A 20,758-nucleotide genomic window follows, 5' to 3' on the forward strand; every position below is an offset into this window, starting at 1 on the left:
CAGAGCCGGAGAGCTGGCGCAGGAGACAAACCCAGACTGTGGCTTCTAAACTCCGCTCTCCAAAGGAGCCACAGCTCCCTGGAGAAGTGATGCCTCCAGGCACAGATGGAGAAATGAATATGATAAGAAATGAATACGGGATTGGAACATCCCAGATCACAAGGAAGCTGTCAAAGACTCTGAGAGCCAGGTCAAAACCTCAGAAGCCAACGGGTAGATGCTCCCATTGGCCAAAGATGGGAGAACCTGAACAGCAATAAGAATGTCTGAATCCATGAGTCATGTGATACTTATGCAAAACCCTCAGTGGTCACTTATGGGGGATGCTGGGGAACAAAACTCATCACTTGGAAAGTGGAAAAATGAAGGGCAAGCATGGAGCATTTATTATGCCTTTTTTCTGTATAGTATATCCTGCAATTTATTAGAAGAGGCGGAGTTTCTCTTTCTAGATTACTTCAGCTCACAGATGGAGATGGAATGATAGTATGCTTAGAATGTCACCACGCTGCAGCCCACAATACATTCACTCGCAAGCAGCTGCTGTGAATGGACAGCCAGGCATTGGGAGCCCCTGATGGAAGAACTTGTAGCTCAGCTGGTAAAGAATCCGCCTGCAATGCAGGAGACCCCAGTCCGATTCCTGAGTCGGGAAGATCCCCTGGAGAAGGGATAGGCTACCCACTCCAGTATTCTTGGTCTTCCCTTGTGGCTTAACTGGTAAAGAATCCACCTGAAATGTGGGAGACCGGAGTTCGATCCCTGGGTTGGGAAGATCCCCTAGAGGAGGGCATGGCTACCCACTCCAGTATTCTGGCCTGGAGAATTCCATGGACAGAGGAGCCTGGCAGTCTACAATCCAGGGGGTCACAAAGAGCTGGTCACAACTGAGCCACTCTTCATCATTATTCCTGGCCCAAGAGAGTATGTCAGAGGCTTGGAGTCAGTTGGCTGACTGTTCCTTTGCACTTTGTAAAGTGTTTTACTATCCTAAGGAGAGAGACATCTGTATTGCAATGCTAGGGAAAATGTGAGGATCCATTAACACAATCTGTGGCTGTTTCTGAGTCATTCTGAAAGCCTCCTTACTCCCGTAATGAGTGAGGAGTGAGTCATTGGCTATGGAACACCCAAGGCTGAGCCCCTGTGTGAAGAGAATTTCCTTCAGGCTGGAGTAGGGCCAGCCCCAGGCCATTCCCCTTGGATTCCAACCCAAAGTTATTGAGCCAGTCTTGGTTAAGGAGATGTCAACAGCATCACTTGCCAGACTATGTGGCTGAGCCTTGCATCAACACCTGCTGTTGTTGCTTAGTCGCTCAGTCGTGTCGAACTCTGTTGTGACCCCATGGACGGTGTAGCCCGCCAGGCTCCTCTGTCCCTGGGATTTCCCAGGCAAGAATACTGGAGTGGGTGGCCCTTTCCTTCTCCAGGGGGTCTTCTCAACCCAAGGATTGAACCCACATCTCCCACATTGCAGGTGGATTCTTTACCGCTAAGCCACCAGGGAAGCCCGTTATCAATACCTACCCATACTATAATGAAGGTGAACACACACGCATGCACACACACACACCACTCCCTACTTAATCCAGAAATAGACAACCTAGAAAAATATGCCAAGTCGCTCAGAGCAGAATCACATTGCAGAAGCCCGTCACACCCATCTCAACACCTACTGACTCAGCATCTTTGGGGATGGAGGCCCTGAAGTTTTGGTCCTTTGTTTGCTGAGATCCCTTGGGAATGCAGGCCCAGTGACAGGCGTCTGGGACCTGCTGCCTTCGCCCTTCTCTGTCTAATCTCAGAAGTCCCAGCAGGTGGCAGAATTGGGACAAAGGTCAATTTAAGCCAAGCTCCCATGTGTGTCCCTGGAGTCCAGCCAGTCCGGGCCGGCAACATCTTTCACCCTGGCCCCTTCACCAGCCTCCTAACATCTCTCTGCCCCCATTCTTGCCCTACAGGCCACTTGACAGCCACCGGGAGCATTCTCAAGGGTCAGCCAGACCATGCCTCTCCCCTACTCAAATCCCTCCAAAGACTGCCCATCAAAGCAGAGCAATTCCAATTTCCCATCAGAATTTTCAAAGCCCTAACAAATCTCCAACTGCCTCCTCCTCCCACTTCCCCACTTGCTACACCCTGGCCTGGTTCCAACAATCCCTAGACTATACTCCCACCCCAGGGCCTTTGCACTTGCTGTTCCCTCCGTCAGAAGTCTCTTCCTGTGCATCTTCCCACGCCTGGCTCCTCCTCCACATTTTGGTCTCAGTCCAAATGCACCTTCTCAGGCCTTCTCTGAGCCCTCTAGAATCTAAACGGGTCCCCTGGACCTGGCCCCCTGTTCTCATGGCACTTACCACCCTCTGATATTACTTTGTTTAGATATTTGCCAATACGTTCACTGTCTCTTCCCAATTAAAATGTCAGGTCCATGAGGACAGGGACCATGCCCATCTAGTTTTCTCTGCGGTCCTTAGAACAGTGCTAGGCACACGAAGGTCCTTGAAAGGTGTTCTTGACTTAACGAATAAATGAGTGAGTGAAAGAATAAATCAGTGGCTCTCAAATGGGAGGTGATTTGGGGTCTCTCGCCAGCAGCGTCTGGAAATGTTTTTGGTTGCTGCAACTAGGGGACTTTTCTGGAATCTAGTGGATAGAGGCCAGGGATGCTGCTAAACATCCTAGTGTGCACAGGACAGTCCCTGCAACAAACAATGTCCAGCCCCAAATGTCAATAGTGTCAACCCTGGAATAAATGAATGACGAGTTGAACACTCCTGGTCCACATGGTCAAGCTTGGAACATCAAGGAACCAACGTCTGACCACCACCTCCTTCTGGTCCCCGATGCCTTCCTCCACACATAACTCAATTGTGTGAGTTATGATGGTTCAGGAGAAATGTCCCTTGGGCGACTGTATTGTTGGCATCGCTTATGCAATCAATTTCATGTTAACAAGAAACATAAAGAAGGGGAACTAATGAAGATGGAGATGTAAGGGGTTAATTTCAAAACATGTAATTCCGTGTCCTAATCAAAGAGAACTGAAATTTGTCTAGTTCCTTGATTCTGCGGGTTATTTTCCTTGGTAATCGTGAACCTTCCTTAAAATTAAACAATCAGCCTTTTGTGAGACCTGCTTATGTGTCATTATTTCTAGATTTTTTAAATAGATTTTAGAGTGGGGACGGGCAGCGTGATCTGTCGCACAAAGTCACAGGGTGAGGGGTCCTCACTTATTGAGGCGATCAGACGTTCTCACAACAAAGAAAGAACAAAATTATCCTTCTCATCTGTGTGTTGTAGCACGGTGAGTGTGGAACAATCAGAGATGTCCCTGTGTCGATTTCTGGGAATAATGGACAGCCACTGAGGCATATCTGTACCATCACCTGCCCCCTTCCTTCCTTGCCCCGCCACACCATCAGCTTCTCATGGGCCAATGTCAAACACAGAGGTCTCAAGCATGCTCTGAGTCCCCTTCAATGCAAGTTTAATTTCTCTAAATCCAAACCCCAGAGAGAGCAAGAGAGTAATCTAAACTGCGTTCTCAGCCAGGGGCGATTCTGCCCCAAGGGCACATCACTTGGCAGAGTCTGGAGTCCTCTTTGCTTATCACAACTGGGGGCGGGGGGCAGCGTTACTGGCACCAAGTGGGTGGAGTCCAGGGAGGCTGCCAAGGTCCTGCAGCACACAGGGCAGCCCCCACAAAGAATTAGCCAGTCCCAAGTACCCACTCCAGTGTTCTTGCCTGGAAAATCCCATGGACAGAGAAGCCTGCAGGCTACAGTCCTCAGGGTCGCAAGACACGGTTGAGTGACTGAGCACACACATGTATCAGGGCTGAGAAAGCCTGCTCTGCAAACCAGGGGCAATTCCACACTCTCATCTGCACAAGGAAAATATGAAGCACTCCCCGGAGGAAGCAGACAACAGAAGGCCTGAGACTACCGATCCCAGGACAGTGCCTGTCCCCAAGGACTCCCACCTGCCTAAACATCTGCTCCCCAAAGCACAGTCTAACCGAAGATGCCACTCCAGAGCCAGATCTAATGGTTCAAATCCCCACCATGCAGCTGCACCGCTGTGTGACCTCGGGCCAACCCCTCAACTCTTTCCTGCAATTTCTTTCATCTTGAAATTAATTTTTTAAAAAATCACAGTATCGACTTCATAGGTTTGTGAAAAGGTGAAAGTTGCTCATTTGTATCCAACTCTTTGCGACCCCTATGGACTGTAGCCCACCAGGCTCCTCTGTCCATGGAATTCACCAGGTAGGAATAGTGGAGTGGGTTGCCATTTCCTTCTCCAGGGGATCTTCCCAACCCAAGGATCGAACCTGGGTCTCCTGCATTGCAGACAGATTCTTTACCACCTGAGCCACCAGGGAAGCCCTTATAGATTTGTAATACAGCTTAAATGCATATTATGAGTAAAACACTGAGAACAGTGCCCACGTATAGTGAGTGTTTGCTATTATTTTTCATTCAATCTAACTTCCCCTAAAAAGCAGCCAAGAATTTCATCTGGAGCTCATTTTGAGGAACAACTTTGCATGTCTATCATGGAAAGATGAACGGACAGTGGGTAACTTTTTGAAAAACAAAACATTATCCTCCTTGACAGGCTAGGCGCGGATTTTGATTCCACGTGATTTCTGCCTTGGGTCCCAGCCCCATCAAGAGGTGACTCCTAGTGGTGCCTGAGACCACCGGTAGTGTTCCCCTCAATTTAAGGCCCACTGGGGTGAACAAGGACCAACCATGGAACACTGACCAAACCTCACCAGCAAACCAGCCCTGACAACTGAGACTATCCTCAGACCCAATAACTCTGCCTGGAGCAAGAGGACATCATCCCACTTCAGATGGGAATCCATTGGAAGTCACAACATTTGGGTCCAAATGAATTTTGTGAAGACAGTGCTTTGAAAGCATAAACCAAACTCTCCATCCGAGGGACAGTCCCCAGCTCCAGGGACAATCCCAGTGTGATATCCTGTTGCAACCGAGGACCTGGCTCCACCCCAGCCCCGCCCAGAGTCAGGACACCAAAGTCACACTTATGATCAGAGAATAGGTACATTTACGAAGGACACACAAGATGTCAGTGGTCCTGCTGGCCTGGTTACATGTTATACTTTCTTCACCCAATTGAGTTCTCCTTACACAACCTGTGATGGAGCTAACCTCATCCCCATTTTACAGATGAGAAAATAGGAGGGAGCTGCAGAGTCCCTCAATGAGATGAAGATACTGTGTCTCTGACTTGTTTCCTTCTAGAGAACCAAGTAAACAGGTATGTGTATGTGTGTGTGTGTGTATGCATGCATGCACACTCAGTTGTGTCAGACTCTTTGTGACCCCATGGACTGTAGCCCTCCAGGCTCCTCTGTCTGTGGAATTTTCCAGGCAAGAATACTGGAGTGGGTTGCCATTTCCTACTTCAGGGGATCTTCCTGACACAGGGCTCAAACCCATGTCTCTTGTATCTCCTGCATTGGCAGACGAATTCTTTATCACTTCGCCACCATATATGAAAGTCCATTTGCATCTTGTGAGGAAACCCACAACCACAGTTGGTTGGCTGGCGAATGGTGTAGCCAGGACCCAATCCTGGGTCTGTCTGAACTTGAGTCCAGGCTCCTCCTGCTCCTCAAGGCTGCTGGCAGCCCACAATACTCACTAAAAGTTGGTCTGCAACACAGCATGGCTAAAACATAGTTACCATTTGGCCAAGCAGTTTGGCTTCTAGGCTGTTGCCCAAGAGAACTGAAAACATATATTCAAACATAAACGTGTACCTGAATGTTCATATGTGTGTGCGTGTGTGCATGTGTGCACACTCAGTTGTGTCCATCTCTTTATGACCCCCTGGACTGCAGCCTTCCGGGCTCCTCTGTTCATGGGATTCTCCAGGCAAGAATACTGGAGTGGGTTGCAATTTCCTCCTCCAGGGGATCTTCCTGACCCAGGGCTCGAATCCGCATCTCCTGTGTTGGCAGGCGGATTCTTTACTGCTGAGGCACCCAGAAGGGGCCCACGTGAATGTTCCCATGTGAATAATTCATAAGAACCAAGAGAACAGAAACAATTCAAATGCCCAACAACTGACGAAGGATACAGAATATGTACTCTAGCCAGACAATGAAATATGATTCATCCATAAAAAGTAGTGAAGGACATGCCAAAACATGGATGAACCTTGAAAACATGATGCTCAGTGAAAGAAGCCAGATAAAAGGCCACATACTGTATGATCCCATTTACATGAAATGTCCAAAGTAAGCAAATTCAAAGGGATGGAAAGTAGATTAGTGGTTGCCAGGGGCTGGGGGAGGGGAGAAATGGGAAGTGACTGCTTGAAGGGTCCAGGACTCCCATCCAGGGTGATGAAAAATCCTGGGACGAGACAGTGAGGATGACTGCACAACCCTGTGGATATACCAGAAACCACATTGGATTGTATAAACTGTGAGTTTATGATATGTGAGCATTTCAGTAAAAACATACCACACACACAACATGATACCGAAAGCAAAGACAGCAAAAGTGAAAATCATAAATGGAGCTACATAAAATTTAACAACTTTTGTTCACTGAAGGACACCATCGATAGGTTGGAAAGGTAACCAGTGACATGGGAGAAAACATCTGCAAATCATACATTTCATAAGGGCTTAATATCCAGAATATATTAAAAAAATTCCAACCACTGGACAACAAAAAAAATCCAATAACCCATTAAAAAACAGGCAAAGGACTTTGGACGGACATTTCTCCTAACATGATGTGAAAGTGGCAAATATGCACACAGGAAGAAGCTCAACATCACTAATCATTAGGGAAAGGCAGTCAAATCTATAAGATACCAGCTCGCATCCATCAAGATGGTTTCTCTGAAAATAAATAAATAAATAAAAATGAAAAAAAACAGAAAATAACAATTGCTGGTGAGGATGTAGAGAAACTGGAAACTTGTGCATTGCTGGTGGGATTGTAAAATGCTTCAAGTGTTATGGAAAATAGTATGAAAGTTCCTCAAAAAGTTAAAACCAGAATTACCATATGACCCAACAAGCCCATTTCTGGGTATCTATCAAGAACTGAAAGCAGGGTCTTGAAGAGATATTTGTACATCCATGTTCATTGCAGTAATATTTACAAGAGCTAAAACATGGAAGCAACCAAAGTGTCCACTGACAGATGAACGGATGAACCAAGTGTGGCCTGTACACACAATGAAATATTCTTCAGCCTTTAAAAGGAAGGAAATTGACATATGATAGAACATGGTGAACATTGAGGACATTATGTTAAGTGAAATAAGCCAGCCACAAAAAGACATATTCTCTATGATTCTATTTACATGAAGTATCTAAAGTTGTTAAATTCAGGGACTTTCCTGGTGGTCCAATGGCTAAAATTCTGTGCTAGCAATGCAGGGTGCCTGGGATGGATCCCTGCTCAGGGAACTTGATCTTACATGCCACAACTAAGAGTTCACTTGCTGCAACTAAAGATCCTGTATGCCACAACTAAGACCCAGAGCAGCCAAATAAATATATATTAAAAAAAAAAAAAAAAGACTCCATGCTTCCACGGCAGAGGGTGTGGGTTTGATCCCTGATGGGGTAGCTAAGATCTCTCACATTGCAAGTCATAGCCAAAAAGCAAAAAAAAAAAAAAATTAAGTTGTCAAATTCAGAAAGACAGAAAGAAGGGGTTGGGGGGAGGAGGGAATAGAGAGTTGGTATTGAAGGGGAAAGAGTCTCAGATTTGTAGATGAAAAAGTCCGGGAGATCCGTTTTACAACAACATAAATATATTTAACAGTACTGAACATTCAGAAATGGTAAATTTTATGTTGTGGGTTTTTTTCCACACTAAACAAAGTAAAAAAGAAAAGAAAAAAAAGCAGCCCGCTGGGGAAAAATACACACAGCATCACTATTAATAACATTTCCTCTACCTGCCCACGTGTGCTGCAGAGAGTCACATCCTTCACTGATTCAGCAAGGTGCTCTCCCCACCACACTGCACTTCACTGACCTGGAACCAGGGACAAGAAGGGAAGGGGCCAAGTCTCCATCCCCAGGGCTTAGCCAGCACCTGTACACAGATGCTGGATAAATATGTACTGAACAAACCGTAGAGCAATCACGTAGGGAAGTCAGGTAGGTACAAGTACCCTCTTTTCACAGATGGGTCAATGGCAGCTTAGCAAGGCAAGATGAACACTGTCCAGAATCGCAAAGTCAGCAAGCAGTAAAAGAAGATGTAGCCCTGAAGTCCCAGGCTCCTGCTACAGGGCCCCTTCCATAATCTCACCTCCCTTCAAAGTCAACCGGGAATCCATTTTAACATGGAATTTACAAATAACCATTCTCACCTGATACTAGTGAGCCTTAACTTGTTTGGATCATGGGCCCATTTGATCATGTAATTAAAGTCTGAGTCCCTTTCTTAAAGCAACACACATGTGAAACTTGGATAATAGTTTCCAGAGGGTTCCTGGACCGTGTGAAGCCCATCCACAGGTTCCAGTTAAGAACCCCCTTCTCCATCCTGCTATCTGGGTGATTTTATCTATGCTCATGATTTAGAGCTATCTCTATATTCTTTTTTTTTTTTTTTTAATTGTAGCTGAGTTTTAGTCAATCCAAAAGGAAATCAGTCCTGAATATTCACTGGAAGGACTGATACTAAAGCTGAAGCTTCAATACTTTGGCCACCTGATGTGAAGAACTGACTCATTGGGAAAGACCCTGATGCTGGAAAAGACTGAAGGCAGGTGAAGAAGGGGGTGACAGAGGATGAGATGGTTGCATGGCATCACTGACTTAACGGACATGACTTTGAGCAAGTCCAGAAGTTGGTGATGGACAGGGAAGCCTGGCATGCTTTAGTCCATGGGGTCGCAAAGAGTCGGACACACCTGAGTGACTGAACTGAAGATAGTTGATTTATAATGTTGTGTTAGCTTCAAGTGTTCATTAAAGTGAATCAGTTATACACATATCCACTCTTCTTTAGATTCTTTTCCCATATAGGCCATTACAGAGTATTAAGTAGAGTTCACTGTGCTATAGAGTAGGTCCTTATTAGTTATCTATTTTATACACGAGTGAGTGAAAGTCGCTCAGTCGTGTCTGACTCTTTGTAACTCCATGGACTGTAGCCCGCCAGGCTTCTCTGTCCATGGAATCCTCCAGGAAAGAACAGTGGAGTGGGTTGCTATTTCCTTCTCCCAGGCATCTTCCCAACCCAGGGTTTGAACCCAGGTGTCCCACAATGCAGGCGGCTTCTTTACCATCTGAGCCACCAGGAAAGCCCTATTTATGATAGTATTTATATTTATATATGTAGTATGTATATGTCAATCCCAATTTTCCAATTTATCCCTACTCCCCCTGGTAACCATGTTTGTTTTCTACATCTGTTACTCTATTTCTGTTTTGTAGATACATTCGTTTGTACCCCCCTTTTTTTTAGATTCCACATGTAAGTGATATCATCTGTATATTCTTGAGTATCAGAATCAACTAGAGATGCCCATCCTGTGGGAATCTGGTTGAGCAGGTCCCGGGCTGGACCAGAAATGTGCATTAGGCACACCAGAGGATTATGGGATTGGAAGGGCTCAGGCACACACAGGTCCATGACCTGCTACCTCCCAGATCGCTGAATGCAGCCCACGTGACCTCCCCCATGCCCAGTCAGATCCAGCCTCCCTGCCCTGCAGCCAATCAAACCTGGCCATTAGAGCATTCCACCACAAGCCAACAAAGACAACCCTGGACTCAACGTCTTTCCCACATAAGTGCCCTTCCACCTGGGTCCCCAGGTCAGAAGACTGGGCATCACCCTTGACTATACCCATCCACACCCCACACCTTGATTACCACCAAGGCTGGCTGATTCTGCCTGCTCTGTGCCCCTCCACTTCCTTCCACCAGCCCTGCCAGCACCCTGGCCCAAGCTCCCAGCTTCTGTTTGGTGATTCCTTCTGCCTTTCCCACCCACCCTCTATCCTGTAATTCTGATCATGTCACTGCACTGTGTGAATTCCAACTCTAGAATCGCACTGTCCAATACGGTAGCCATGTGTGGCTATTAAAATTAAACATTCACACTTCTGTCCCTCAGTCACAGTAGCCACATATCAAGTGTTCAACAGCCTTGTGGCTGGCAGCTGCCACACCCAGACAGCCTTGATGTAGAGCATTCCCAGACGTTCTAGTGGACAGCGCAGTTCCAGAGCATCCCTTCTGGGTGTGGCCCCAATCTCTGCTCAAATTACTTTCCAGTAAACCAGTCTCAACTCCTTAAACTCTTGCTTTCACCTCTAAGCCTTTGTGTGTGCTCACTCCACGTCTCTTAGTTAACTCCTACCCATCCTTTGGGCTCAGCTTAGCTGTCACTTTCTCCCCTGGCCAGCATAAATGCCCAAGCTTTTGCCAATCACAGCATTTCTTTACTTTTTTATATTTACATGTGTTTATTTTTATTTGGAGGATAACTGCTTTACAATATTGTGTTGGCTTCTGCCATACATCAACATGAATCAGCCACAGGTATACATATGTTCCCTCCCTCTTGAACTTCCCTCTCAACTCACACTCCATCCTACCCCCCGAGGTTGTCACAGAGCCCTGATCTGAGTTCCCTGCGTCACGCGGCAGATTTCCACAGGCTATCTAATTTTACATTTGGTATCGTATATGTGTCAAAGCTATTCCCTCAATTCATCCCACCCTCTCCTTCCCCCTCCGAAATCACAGCATTTAAAACATTGAATCATAACAGCCACGGGCATGCCTATACCCTACACCCCAACACCAATGGTTTCCAACCTGGGGCAAGTTTGCCTCCCAGGGAACACTTGGCACTGTCTGCAGACCTCACTGGTGGGATGCTCCTGGCATCTGGTGAACAGAAGCCAGAAATGCTGCTAAATATCCTAAATGCACAGGACATCCTCACAACCAAGAGGAACCTGGCCCCAAATGTCAGCAGTGGCTGATGTGGTCAGAGGCTGACCATCCCTGCTCCAGACCAGACCACGCCATAGAGGTAGGGGGTGTGTCCTGTACACTACGTGTCCCCAGCCACCAGCCCAGATGTGGGCATACAGGAGGAGCTCAACGGACACTGAGCCAGCTGTAGTGAGGTGAATGAACCTAGAGTCTATTATGCAGAACAAGGTTAAGTCAGAAAGAGAAAAACAAATGTCATATATGCACGCATATACATGGAACTAGGAAATGGTACTGATGAACCTATTTGCAGGACAGAAATAGAGACACAGCCGTAGAAAATACACTTGTGCACACAGCGGGGGAAGGAGAAAGTGGGACGAATTCAGAGAGTACACTGACTTATATACGCTGCCATGTGTAAAACCGACAGAAAGAAACTGCTATATAACACAGGAAGCTCCGCTCGGGGCTCCATGGTGACCTAGAGGGGTGGGCTGGGGCAAAAGGAGGGTGGTCCGAACAGGATGGGGTATATGTATTCCTACAGTTGGGTCATATAGTTGTACAACAAAAACTAGCATGACACTGTAAAGCAATTATCCTCCAATTAAATGTTTTAAAAAGTCACTGAACACATAATGAGTTTAGATGATCTAGAAGATACCCCAGGATTCCAGTTCTCTCACAGCATCTTTCCTTAAAGACAATCATCGGTCATGATGGTAGGTTGAATAATCCCTCAATCCAGGGAAACTGCTGGAAACTGTGAAAGTCACCAAGTTGTTATGGCAAAGGGGCCTCTGTGGGTGTGATCAAATTAAAGATCTTCAGGTGGGAAGATGACTCTGGATTATCCAAGTGGGTCCGTAAATGCAACCACAAGTAACCCAGTAAGAGGAAGGCAGAGGGAGAGTGACACAGAGGAAAAGGCGATGTGAAATAAAAGTGAGGCTGGAAAATGCTACAATGCTCGTCTTGAGAGGGAGAGGAAGGAGTCACCAGCCAGAAAACCACCGGAAGCAAGAAAAGGCAAGAAACAGATTTTCCCCTAGAACCTCCAGAGAAAGTGTGTCCTGTAGACACTTCAGTTTCAGCCCAGTGAAACGGATTTTGGACTCCAGAACTGTGAGAGAATAAATCTCTGTTGTTTTAAGCCAACACTACATCTGGCTGGGGGCTTCCCAGGTGGCTCAGACGGTAAAGAATCTGCCTGCCAATGCAGGAGATGTGGGTTCGATCTTAGGGTCGGAAAGATCCCCTGGAGAAGGAAAAGGCAACCCACTGCAGTATTCTTGCCTGGGAAACCCCATGGACAGAGGAGCCTGGTGGGTCACGGTCCATGGGATTGCAAAAGAGCCAGATACGACTGAGCTACTAAAACAATACTATCTCACTGGCTAGAGTTGAAAGAGGGACAAGAATAAAAATTCAAGCCCCTGTCCACCTCTCCAGCCTCCTGCCAACCCCTGTCTTCTCCCCCACTACCCTCCAGACACAGTGGCTTTCCTTTGACCTTCTAAACACAGCCCCGGGCCCTTAAACCTGCTTTTTCTTCTTCAAGGAAGGTTTTGGTCAGAGCCTCCCATGACTGGCTGCCTCTCATAACTCAGTTCAGTTCAGTTCAGTTGTTCAGTTGTGTCCGACTCTTTGCAGCCCCGTGGACTGCAGCACGCCAGTCTTCCTTGGCCTTCACTATCTCCCGGAGTTTGCTCAACTCATGTCTATTGAGTCAGTGATGCCATCCAACCATCTCATCCTCTGCTGCCCCCTTCTCCTTTTGCCTTCAACCTTTCCCAGCATTAGGGTCCTTTCCAATGAGTGGGCTCTTCACATCAAGCGGCCTAAGTATTTGAGCTTCAGCATCAGTCCTTCCAATGAATGAATATTCAGGGTTGATTTCCTTTAGGGTTGACTGGTGCGATCTCCTTGCAGTCTAAGGGGCTCTCAAGAGTCTTCTTCAGCATCACAATTAAAAGCACAAGGAAGCTAGCCTCCCCCAGTGACTTTCTCTTTCATCACCCTGTTTTCTTCCCAACTCTTCTCACACTAATTATCTTGTTAACATCTTTGTTCACCTGTTAGTCCCCCTCCCCCCAAGACCACAGACTCCAGGAGGGCAGGGCCTTGTCTGATCTGTCCAGGGTGTGTTGGGAGCCCTACGCCTGGCATACACCAGGTACTCAGCACATCCTGAATGAATGAACGTTAATGAATAAATCTGCAGCACTGAGGGGTGCCTGCCGGGCGACCCGGTCAGAACGCACCTGATCTTGGCTTTCCGAAACGCCAGCTCCTCCTCGTTGCCAAAGTCCAAGGACACATCCTCAGTATCATCCACCAGGGCCTGGGGACATCAATGGCGGGTGACAGGCCCCTCCCAGCGGAGCACAGGCCCTCTGGCCACGACCCTCTCTGCGGGCGGGGCCCCTCCCCTTCTCCACTCTCCCGCCCACTCGGGGTCCAGCGCAGGCCCGAGCCCCGGCTCCCGCATCCCTCCCCCTCCTCCTCCTCTTCCTCCCAGCTTCTCCCAGCCCTCCGGAAGGCTCCCAGCATCCTTGCCATCACCCTCCCATCTCCGGCATCCCCGCGGCCATACCTGCTTCATCCTTCCCAGAGCCCCCACCTGGAGCCCACAACCCAGCCTCCGGCTGCACCTCTCGCTGCGGAAGGGCTGGGATGCCTGGCCGGCAGCAGTGGTGGGCGCGGGGTGGGTCGGAGCCCGAGCCCCCGGGTGCAGCCTCCTCGCAGGTCGCCGGTGGGGGCGGGGCGCGCGGGCCCCAGAGCGCAGTCGCCGGTGGGGGAGGTGGGCTCGGCTGCCCGGGCGGGGGCGGGGCTTGGAGGGGTCCCTCTGCCCCGGGCTCGCTGGGAACACCGCCTAGGAGAGAAAGCTGACGCCCAATGCGAGGATGGAGAGTGAAGACGGAGCGGCGGCAGGGAGGTGACGATTCCGGCTCAGAGGCGGACTCGGGAACCCAGATCGGTGATCCTGCGAGGAGTAGAGCTGGTGGATCGGTGAACCTGGTGGATGTTCCTTAGATGTCGACCGAGGGAGGGAGCGAGTGTAAGAATGAATGTCCGTGTTGGGCAGCCTCTCTCAAAGCTGGAGAAGGCCCGTGTTTCCCCAAACACTCCATCCCAAAAAATTCCATAGGGCCTTAATTAAAAACAATTTCCCAGGCCAACCAGGGAGACTCATAATGCCTGGAGTGGAGTCCCGGATTCAGCCTTTTAACAGGTGAATCTGCTGCAGCCCTGGCGTGGGCCCCACTGCCGCCCACCGTGATGCTGCCTTCATCCTGGTGCCAGACACACATTGTGGACAAAGAGTCTATTATTAGCAGTAGTATTGTTTCTGCTTCCCTGGTGGCTGGGTAGTAAAGAATCTGCCTGCCAATGCAGGCAAGGCAGGTTCAATCCCTGGTCCAGGAAGCTCGGCTGGAGAAGGAAATGACAACCCACTTGAGCATTCTTGCCTAGAAAATCCCATGGACAGAGGAGCCTGGCTGGCTACAGTCCACGGGGTCACAGAGAGTCAGACACGATTTAGGGGCTGAACAATAGCAACGACTACAAATGGATACGAAAGCCTTCCCAGTTATCTCCCACAAAGGAAGGCTTTGTCACCACCAAAGCTTTTCCTGGCCTGGGACAGGGTCACTCCCCTCTACTTTCTGCCTTCTCCTCCTCCTGGCCACCCACCTAGGAGCAGAGGTCAAAGAGTCTAGATGCCAAGGCCCCTAGTCCTGCCCTTTGCCCGCCCGCCAAGGGCAGTAGGGACCTGTCTTCCATCTCTGGTGACTCCGAAAAGGGCTAGTGGTTTCCAAGGTCCCGACACAATTCACTCCCCACTGGTCCCTGCAGGGGTGGGTGGCTGCCAGGAGGGAGGGGTAGGGAGCAGAGGGGCAAGGAGATACCTAAGCTCTGAGCCTTGGGCAGGCACCTCCCCCCCCCATTACCTAAACTGATCCCACGAAGGGTCTGCCAGGTGTGTGGGGAGGGAGGGTACTTCCTCCTGGGATGCCATCTTGGGAGTCAGGGGGTCTGGGTGGGGCCTGAGGGGCTGCGTCGATAACAGCACTCAAGTGATGCTATGATGCTAATGTTGCAGGCCTCTGGACCACCCTTCGAATTGTAAGGGTCTCAACCACCAGAGAGTTTCCTTGGTGGCTCAGCAGTAAAAAAAAAAAAATCCACCTGCAATGCAGGAGATGCTGGGTTCGATCCCTGGGTCAGGAAGATCCCGGAGAAGGATATGACAACCCATTCCAGTATTCTTGTCTGGGAAATCCCGTGGACAGAGGAGCTTGGTAGGCTATAGTCCATGGGGTCCCAAGAGTTGGACACAACTTAGCAACCAAACCACCATCAAAGCCTGGCTTTCTGGAAAAGCCTGTTGGCTCTTCCAGCCCAAAGCCTGCTCCAGGCAAAGAAGAGTGTCACGCTGAGAGGCTAGGGTACCCTAAGCTGCCCTCCCCAGATTGGCTGCAACTGCCTGGGAGGGATAATGGGGGCAGGGGAGACAAGGGGCCACAGCAGAGGGCAGGTGAGGCTGAGAAGCCGTTACAGAACATTTAGGGGCTTTTTCTCTGATTCTGAGAATCACCAGCTGTTGGTGTCTGTTAAGTTGGGGCTCAGAGAGTCCTTAAGGGGGTGAGGATGTAGGAAAGCCCCCTTGGAAGCCCCATTTGGGGTCAAACTGTCATTCTCAGTCATCAGGTTGGGGGTACCTGGAGAAGAGTCTCAGCCCCCACCACGTGGAGGCCACATGCTCCTGAGCTGTCCTCAGGGGGCCACCAGCTGAGAGTGCAGAGGTGGGGGCCAGAACTAGGGGCTCTGGGGAAAGCGCCCTCCCTCTCTTCCTCCCACACCTGGATGATCCTCTGCAGGGTCAGCCTGTGGAGTTTCAGAGTGGGCAGAGAGCCTGAGGATTCTGCAGAAAATTCATCATTGGCTTTGAAACCAGCTGCAGTGGTTTAACCGGGGTCTGCGAGCTCAATCGTGTGTGACTCTTTGTGACCCCATGGATTGTAGCCAGCCAGGCTCCTCTGTCCATGGGATTCCCCAGGCAAAAAACTGGAGTGGGTTGCCATTTCCTCTGGGGGATCTTCCCAAAGCAGGGATCAAACCCAGGTCTCCTATGTCTCCTGCATTGCAGGCAGATTCTTTACCCATTGAGCAACAGGGGAAGCCCAAAATTATTTGAAAGGCTGATAACTGTAGAAATGGTCACATAATATATGATATATAATTATTGTTGTTTAGTTACTAAGTCATGTCCAACTCTTTTGTGACTCCATGGACTGTAGCCCCCCAGGCTCCTCTGTCCATGGGATTTCCCAGGTAAGAATACTGGAGTGGGTTGCCATTTCCCTCTCCAGGAGATCTGCCTGACCCAGGAATCGAACCCATGTCTCCTGCATTGTAAGTGGAGTAACCTGGGGCTGCAGGTTAAATGCAGTTTCCAGGGCCCCTGAAGCTCCGGGGCCAGTCCCGGGAATCTGCTTTTAATAAGGACAGTGGGGAATCCTTGGGTTCAGAGACTTCTGGGAAACACTGATCGTCTCCCCTCACACTGGCATCACTGAATATGACCACTGAATCCTTCCTCACGTCACCTCTGCTGGTCTTGGCCCAGGAGAGGCTTAGGGAACAGAGCTTTGAGAAACAGCCCCCAGCTCTGGTCCCTGCAGTGTGGCTTCCAGCACTGAAGCCAGAACAACTGAAGGGAAGGGGCTCCAGGCTCAGGCAGGCACTGGCCTCTGGATGGTTCTTGGAGGTGGACCTGTAGAGTCAGGCAACCCAGCTGGGAATGTGGCTCCACCACTCCCTGGCTGGGTGGCCTGGGGCAGGAGGCTTCAAGTCTCTGGCCTCAGTCTCCACACCTGTGAAATGGGACCACACCTCCCCTCACCTGGCTGGGATGATGCAAGGACTAGAGAAGACACATGTGAAGTGCTTTGCTCAGAGTAGGGATTCAGGACATAGTGGCCCTGGTAATACTGGCTGTGGTCATCAGGAGAGGAACCTGGGGCCCAAGGAACCCCTGTGGGCTGGATAGCTGTATGTGCAGCTCTTGGTCCCCCCATTAAGGTGGATATCCCTCAGCAGAAGGAATGACTCTGGCCTGAGGCTCAGGCCCTGCGTGTGCTTCCCAGCCCAGAGGGCTTCCTTGACCATTCCCCATCTGTGTGTGCCTGGGACAAATTGCAGCCAGAACAGAGTGCCTTGCATGGCCCTGAGACAGGAGCCCACAGGGCTGGACCAGAAGGCAAAGGCTTGGATTGGATTCATGTGGCCAAACGTGGGAGTCCAGAGCCTGGCTGGGAGAGGTGGGAGGGGTCGGCCTGAGTGGACCATGCTGGGCTCTGAGGCACAGACTTTCTGCTCTTTATTCTGCAGGACACAGGTGGGTGACATGGAGGGTTAGTAGTGAGTGCGGGGAGGGTGTGTGTGATCAGGCCTGGGGCTGGCAAAGGCGCTGAGCTGCCCTCATCCCCTCTCAGGCAGGGGGAGCAGCAGCCCCTTCTCACCCTCTCGGCCTGGCATTCCCACTGGTTCTGAGAGCTTCCCACCTGGCACCTGGCAGCGGTCCTGCTTTCCCCCACGTCAGGTTACCAGATCTAGCAAGTGAGAGTCAGGGGCCTACAAGAGAACACAGCGAAACTTCTTCTGACATAAATCATATCAGAGTTTTCTTAGGTCAGTCTCCCAAAGCAATAGAAACAAAAGCAAAAATAAATGCCTAATCAAACTCATACGCTTTTGCACTGCAAAAGAAACTGAAAACAAACAGAGGAAACAAGCTCCAGAATGGGAGGAAATATTTGCAAACGATGCAACCGACAGGGGTTTAACTTCAAGATAAAGAAGCAGCTCATACAGCTCAAAATAAAAATAAACAAACAGCCCAATCAAAAAATGGGCAGAAGACCTAAATAGACGTTTCTCCAAAGAAGACATACAGATGGGCAGCAGGTCCATGAAAAGATGCTCAATATCACTAATTATTAGAGAAATGCAAATCAAAACTACAACGAGGCATCACCTCGCACCGGTCAGAATGGCCACCACCAAAACAAATAATAAACACTGGAGAGGGTGTGCAGAAAAAGGAACCCTCCTACACTGTTGATGGTAATATAAATTGGTGCAGCCACTGTGGAGAACAGTTTTAGAAGTTCCTTAACTGAATGTAGAGTTTCCATATGATCCAGCAATCCCACTCCTGGGCATATATATCTGGACGAAATTCCCATTTAAAAAGATACATGCACCTCAATGTTTGTAGCAGCACTGTTTACAATAGCCAAGACATGGAAGCAACTTACATGTCCATCGACAAATGAATGGATAAAGAAGGTGTGATATATATACTACTCAGTCACAAAAACAAATGAAATAACGCATTCTACACCAATGTGGATGAACCTAAAGATTACCATACTAAGAGAAGTAAGCAAGACAAATATCATATCTTATCACTTATGAGTGGCATCTAAAAAAAAAAAAAACAACACCAATGAACTTGTTGACAAGACAGAAACAGACTCACAGACATAGGTTACCAAAGGGGAACTGGAGGAGGGAAAAATTAGGAATTGGGATTAGCAGATACACCCTACTACATATAATATAGATGAAGAACAAGGTCCTATTGTATACACAGAAAATTATATTCGATATCCCGTCATAAACCATAATGGGAAAAAGTGTGTAACTGAATCACTTTCTGTATGCATGAAACTAACATAATATTGTAAATCAGCTATATTTCAATAAAAATAAATAAATAAGAGTCCTGGTGAAACTGAACTTAAGGTAAACAAGTTTTTAGTATAAGTACTTCCCATGAAATTTGGGGGCTGTACTTACACTAAAAAAATTGTCAGTTTTCTCAACTTCAGATTTATCTGGTGTCCTCTATTGCCTCTGGCACCCCGTGGCTCCAGGTCAGAGGGCATCCAGGCCCGTGAAGCCCGGGGCTCCCACCCTGGGGGGCTGCCCAGCTGCCCCTGGGCCTCTGACCTTTCTGCTTCCCCGCAGACGCTGCGCCCACTTCACAGGCCTCCTCGCACCTGACCTGGGCCCCGTCCTTCTCCAGCCACGGCCGGTGCCTGGGAAGGCAGGGCAGAGAGCTGAGGGAGGAGATGGGCCCCTCTTGTGGGCTTTCCTCAGGATCTCCGTCCACCTTGCTGGGGTGACGGCGCCTGTGGTGAGCCCTGGATTTCTACTCACTTGGGGGCCCCAGCTGTGCCCAGGCCTCTGACTCCCCATCTGTGAAACGGGCAGAGATTCATCGCCCTGCACACTCCTGGGTCCTTCACTTGCTCAGCCTTCACGTGCTCTGTGCTTGACACGCTGGTCTAGACACAGGGACATAGCACTTGGCAAGACACGAAAGGTGCTTGCCCTCTTTGGCCAACATTCCAGTTGTAGATGGATGGTGTGGTATTTAGTCTCTGAGTTGTGTCCAACTCTGCGACCCCACGGACTGTAGCCCACCAGGCTTCTCTGTCCGTGGGATTCTCCAGGCAAGAACACTGGAGTGGGTTGCCATGCCCTTCTCCAGGGGATCTTCCTGACCCAGGGATTGAACCCTTGTCTCCTGCATTGCCAGGCGGATTCTTTACCACTGAACTACCAGGGAAACCTGTAGATGGATAAAAGCAACGAAAACAAAAAAGTCACAAAAGTTGTCTGAAAAGTCCACTCAATGCCCCAAACAAATGTCCCTGTCCAACCTGGGAAGGCACTGTGGAGCCGTTGAAATGGGATAAGACCGGATGGAGATGTTCTGTCAGCATCAGATATACACCAGGGTTTGAAGGATTAGTAGGAAAAAAGGATGTAATATATTTTCTCATAATTTTTAAGCTTCTCCCATACTGAAATGATTGTGTTTTGGCTATACTGGGTTAAAGTGCAATTAAAATCAACTTGCCCCGATTTTACTTTTTTAGATGTAGCTAGGAGTACATTTCATATGACCCATATAGCTCGCATTGCATTTCTATTCTAGAGCGTGATCGTCTGGGAATTCAAAAGGAGGACAGGGAAGTCACTCTGAACTGAGCCTCAGCATTGAAAAGAATTTTTATGCCCAGGTTGAAACAAATATAAACAGTGTAATAAACACTCGTGTACTTGTCCTGGTAACAAAATTCTCAAAACAGCTCTTCTTTTCCGTATTGATCCATTCCCTATTTCCTTCTTCCGTGTGATTTGTGTGTGTGTGTGTGTGCCAGGTGTGTGTTTCAGCAGGAAGGCAGGCTTAGTTGCCCTGCAGCTTGTGGGATCTTAATTCCCTGACCAGGAATTGAACCCATGTCTGCTACATCGGAAGGCAGATTCTTTACCACTAGACCACCAGAGAAAGTCCCCTTCTTCTGTATGAGTTTGAAGCAAACCCCAGTGAAATCTTTCAGTGGATCTATCATTTCACTGTAATACTTTGATGCATAGCTCTGAAAATGGACTCTTGGAAAAACAAAGTCACAGCAATGCCACTCCTAGGTACAGCCCCAGGAGAACCAAAAACATGTTTATAAAATACCTTGTACAGGAATGTTCAGAGAGGCATCGTTCTTAGTAGCCCAACGCAGAAACAGCCCAGATGTCGGTCAGTTGATAAGTATAAACAAAACTCACACTATCCATATGATGAATAATTTGCAATAAAAAGGAATGAAGTGAAGACTTCCCTCGTGGTCCAGTGGTTAAGAATCCACCTTCCAATGCAGGGGATGTGGGTTTGATCCCTGGTCAGGGAACTAAGAT

The 20,758-nt window shown here is 48.8% G+C and overlaps 1 protein-coding gene across 1 annotated transcript in view; it reads right to left on the reverse strand.

Moving 5' to 3' along the window:
* Positions 1-14,133, reverse strand: part of TVP23A (trans-golgi network vesicle protein 23 homolog A) — a 33,343-nt gene extending 19,210 nt beyond the window's left edge. Inside the window, exons 1-2 of the mRNA XM_043914317.1 lie at positions 13,578-14,133; positions 13,246-13,325 (exon numbers count right to left, since the gene is read on the reverse strand). Coding sequence (XP_043770252.1) covers positions 13,246-13,325; positions 13,578-13,586 — 89 coding nt within the window. The 5' untranslated portion in view covers positions 13,587-14,133. The remainder of the gene's footprint in view (positions 1-13,245; positions 13,326-13,577) is intronic.
* Positions 14,134-20,758: the final 6,625 nt, after the last annotated feature.

The sequence above is a fragment of the Cervus elaphus genome, chromosome 10 (genome assembly GCF_910594005.1).
Source record: "Cervus elaphus chromosome 10, mCerEla1.1, whole genome shotgun sequence".
In the NCBI taxonomy this organism is placed as follows: Eukaryota; Metazoa; Chordata; class Mammalia; order Artiodactyla; family Cervidae; genus Cervus; species Cervus elaphus.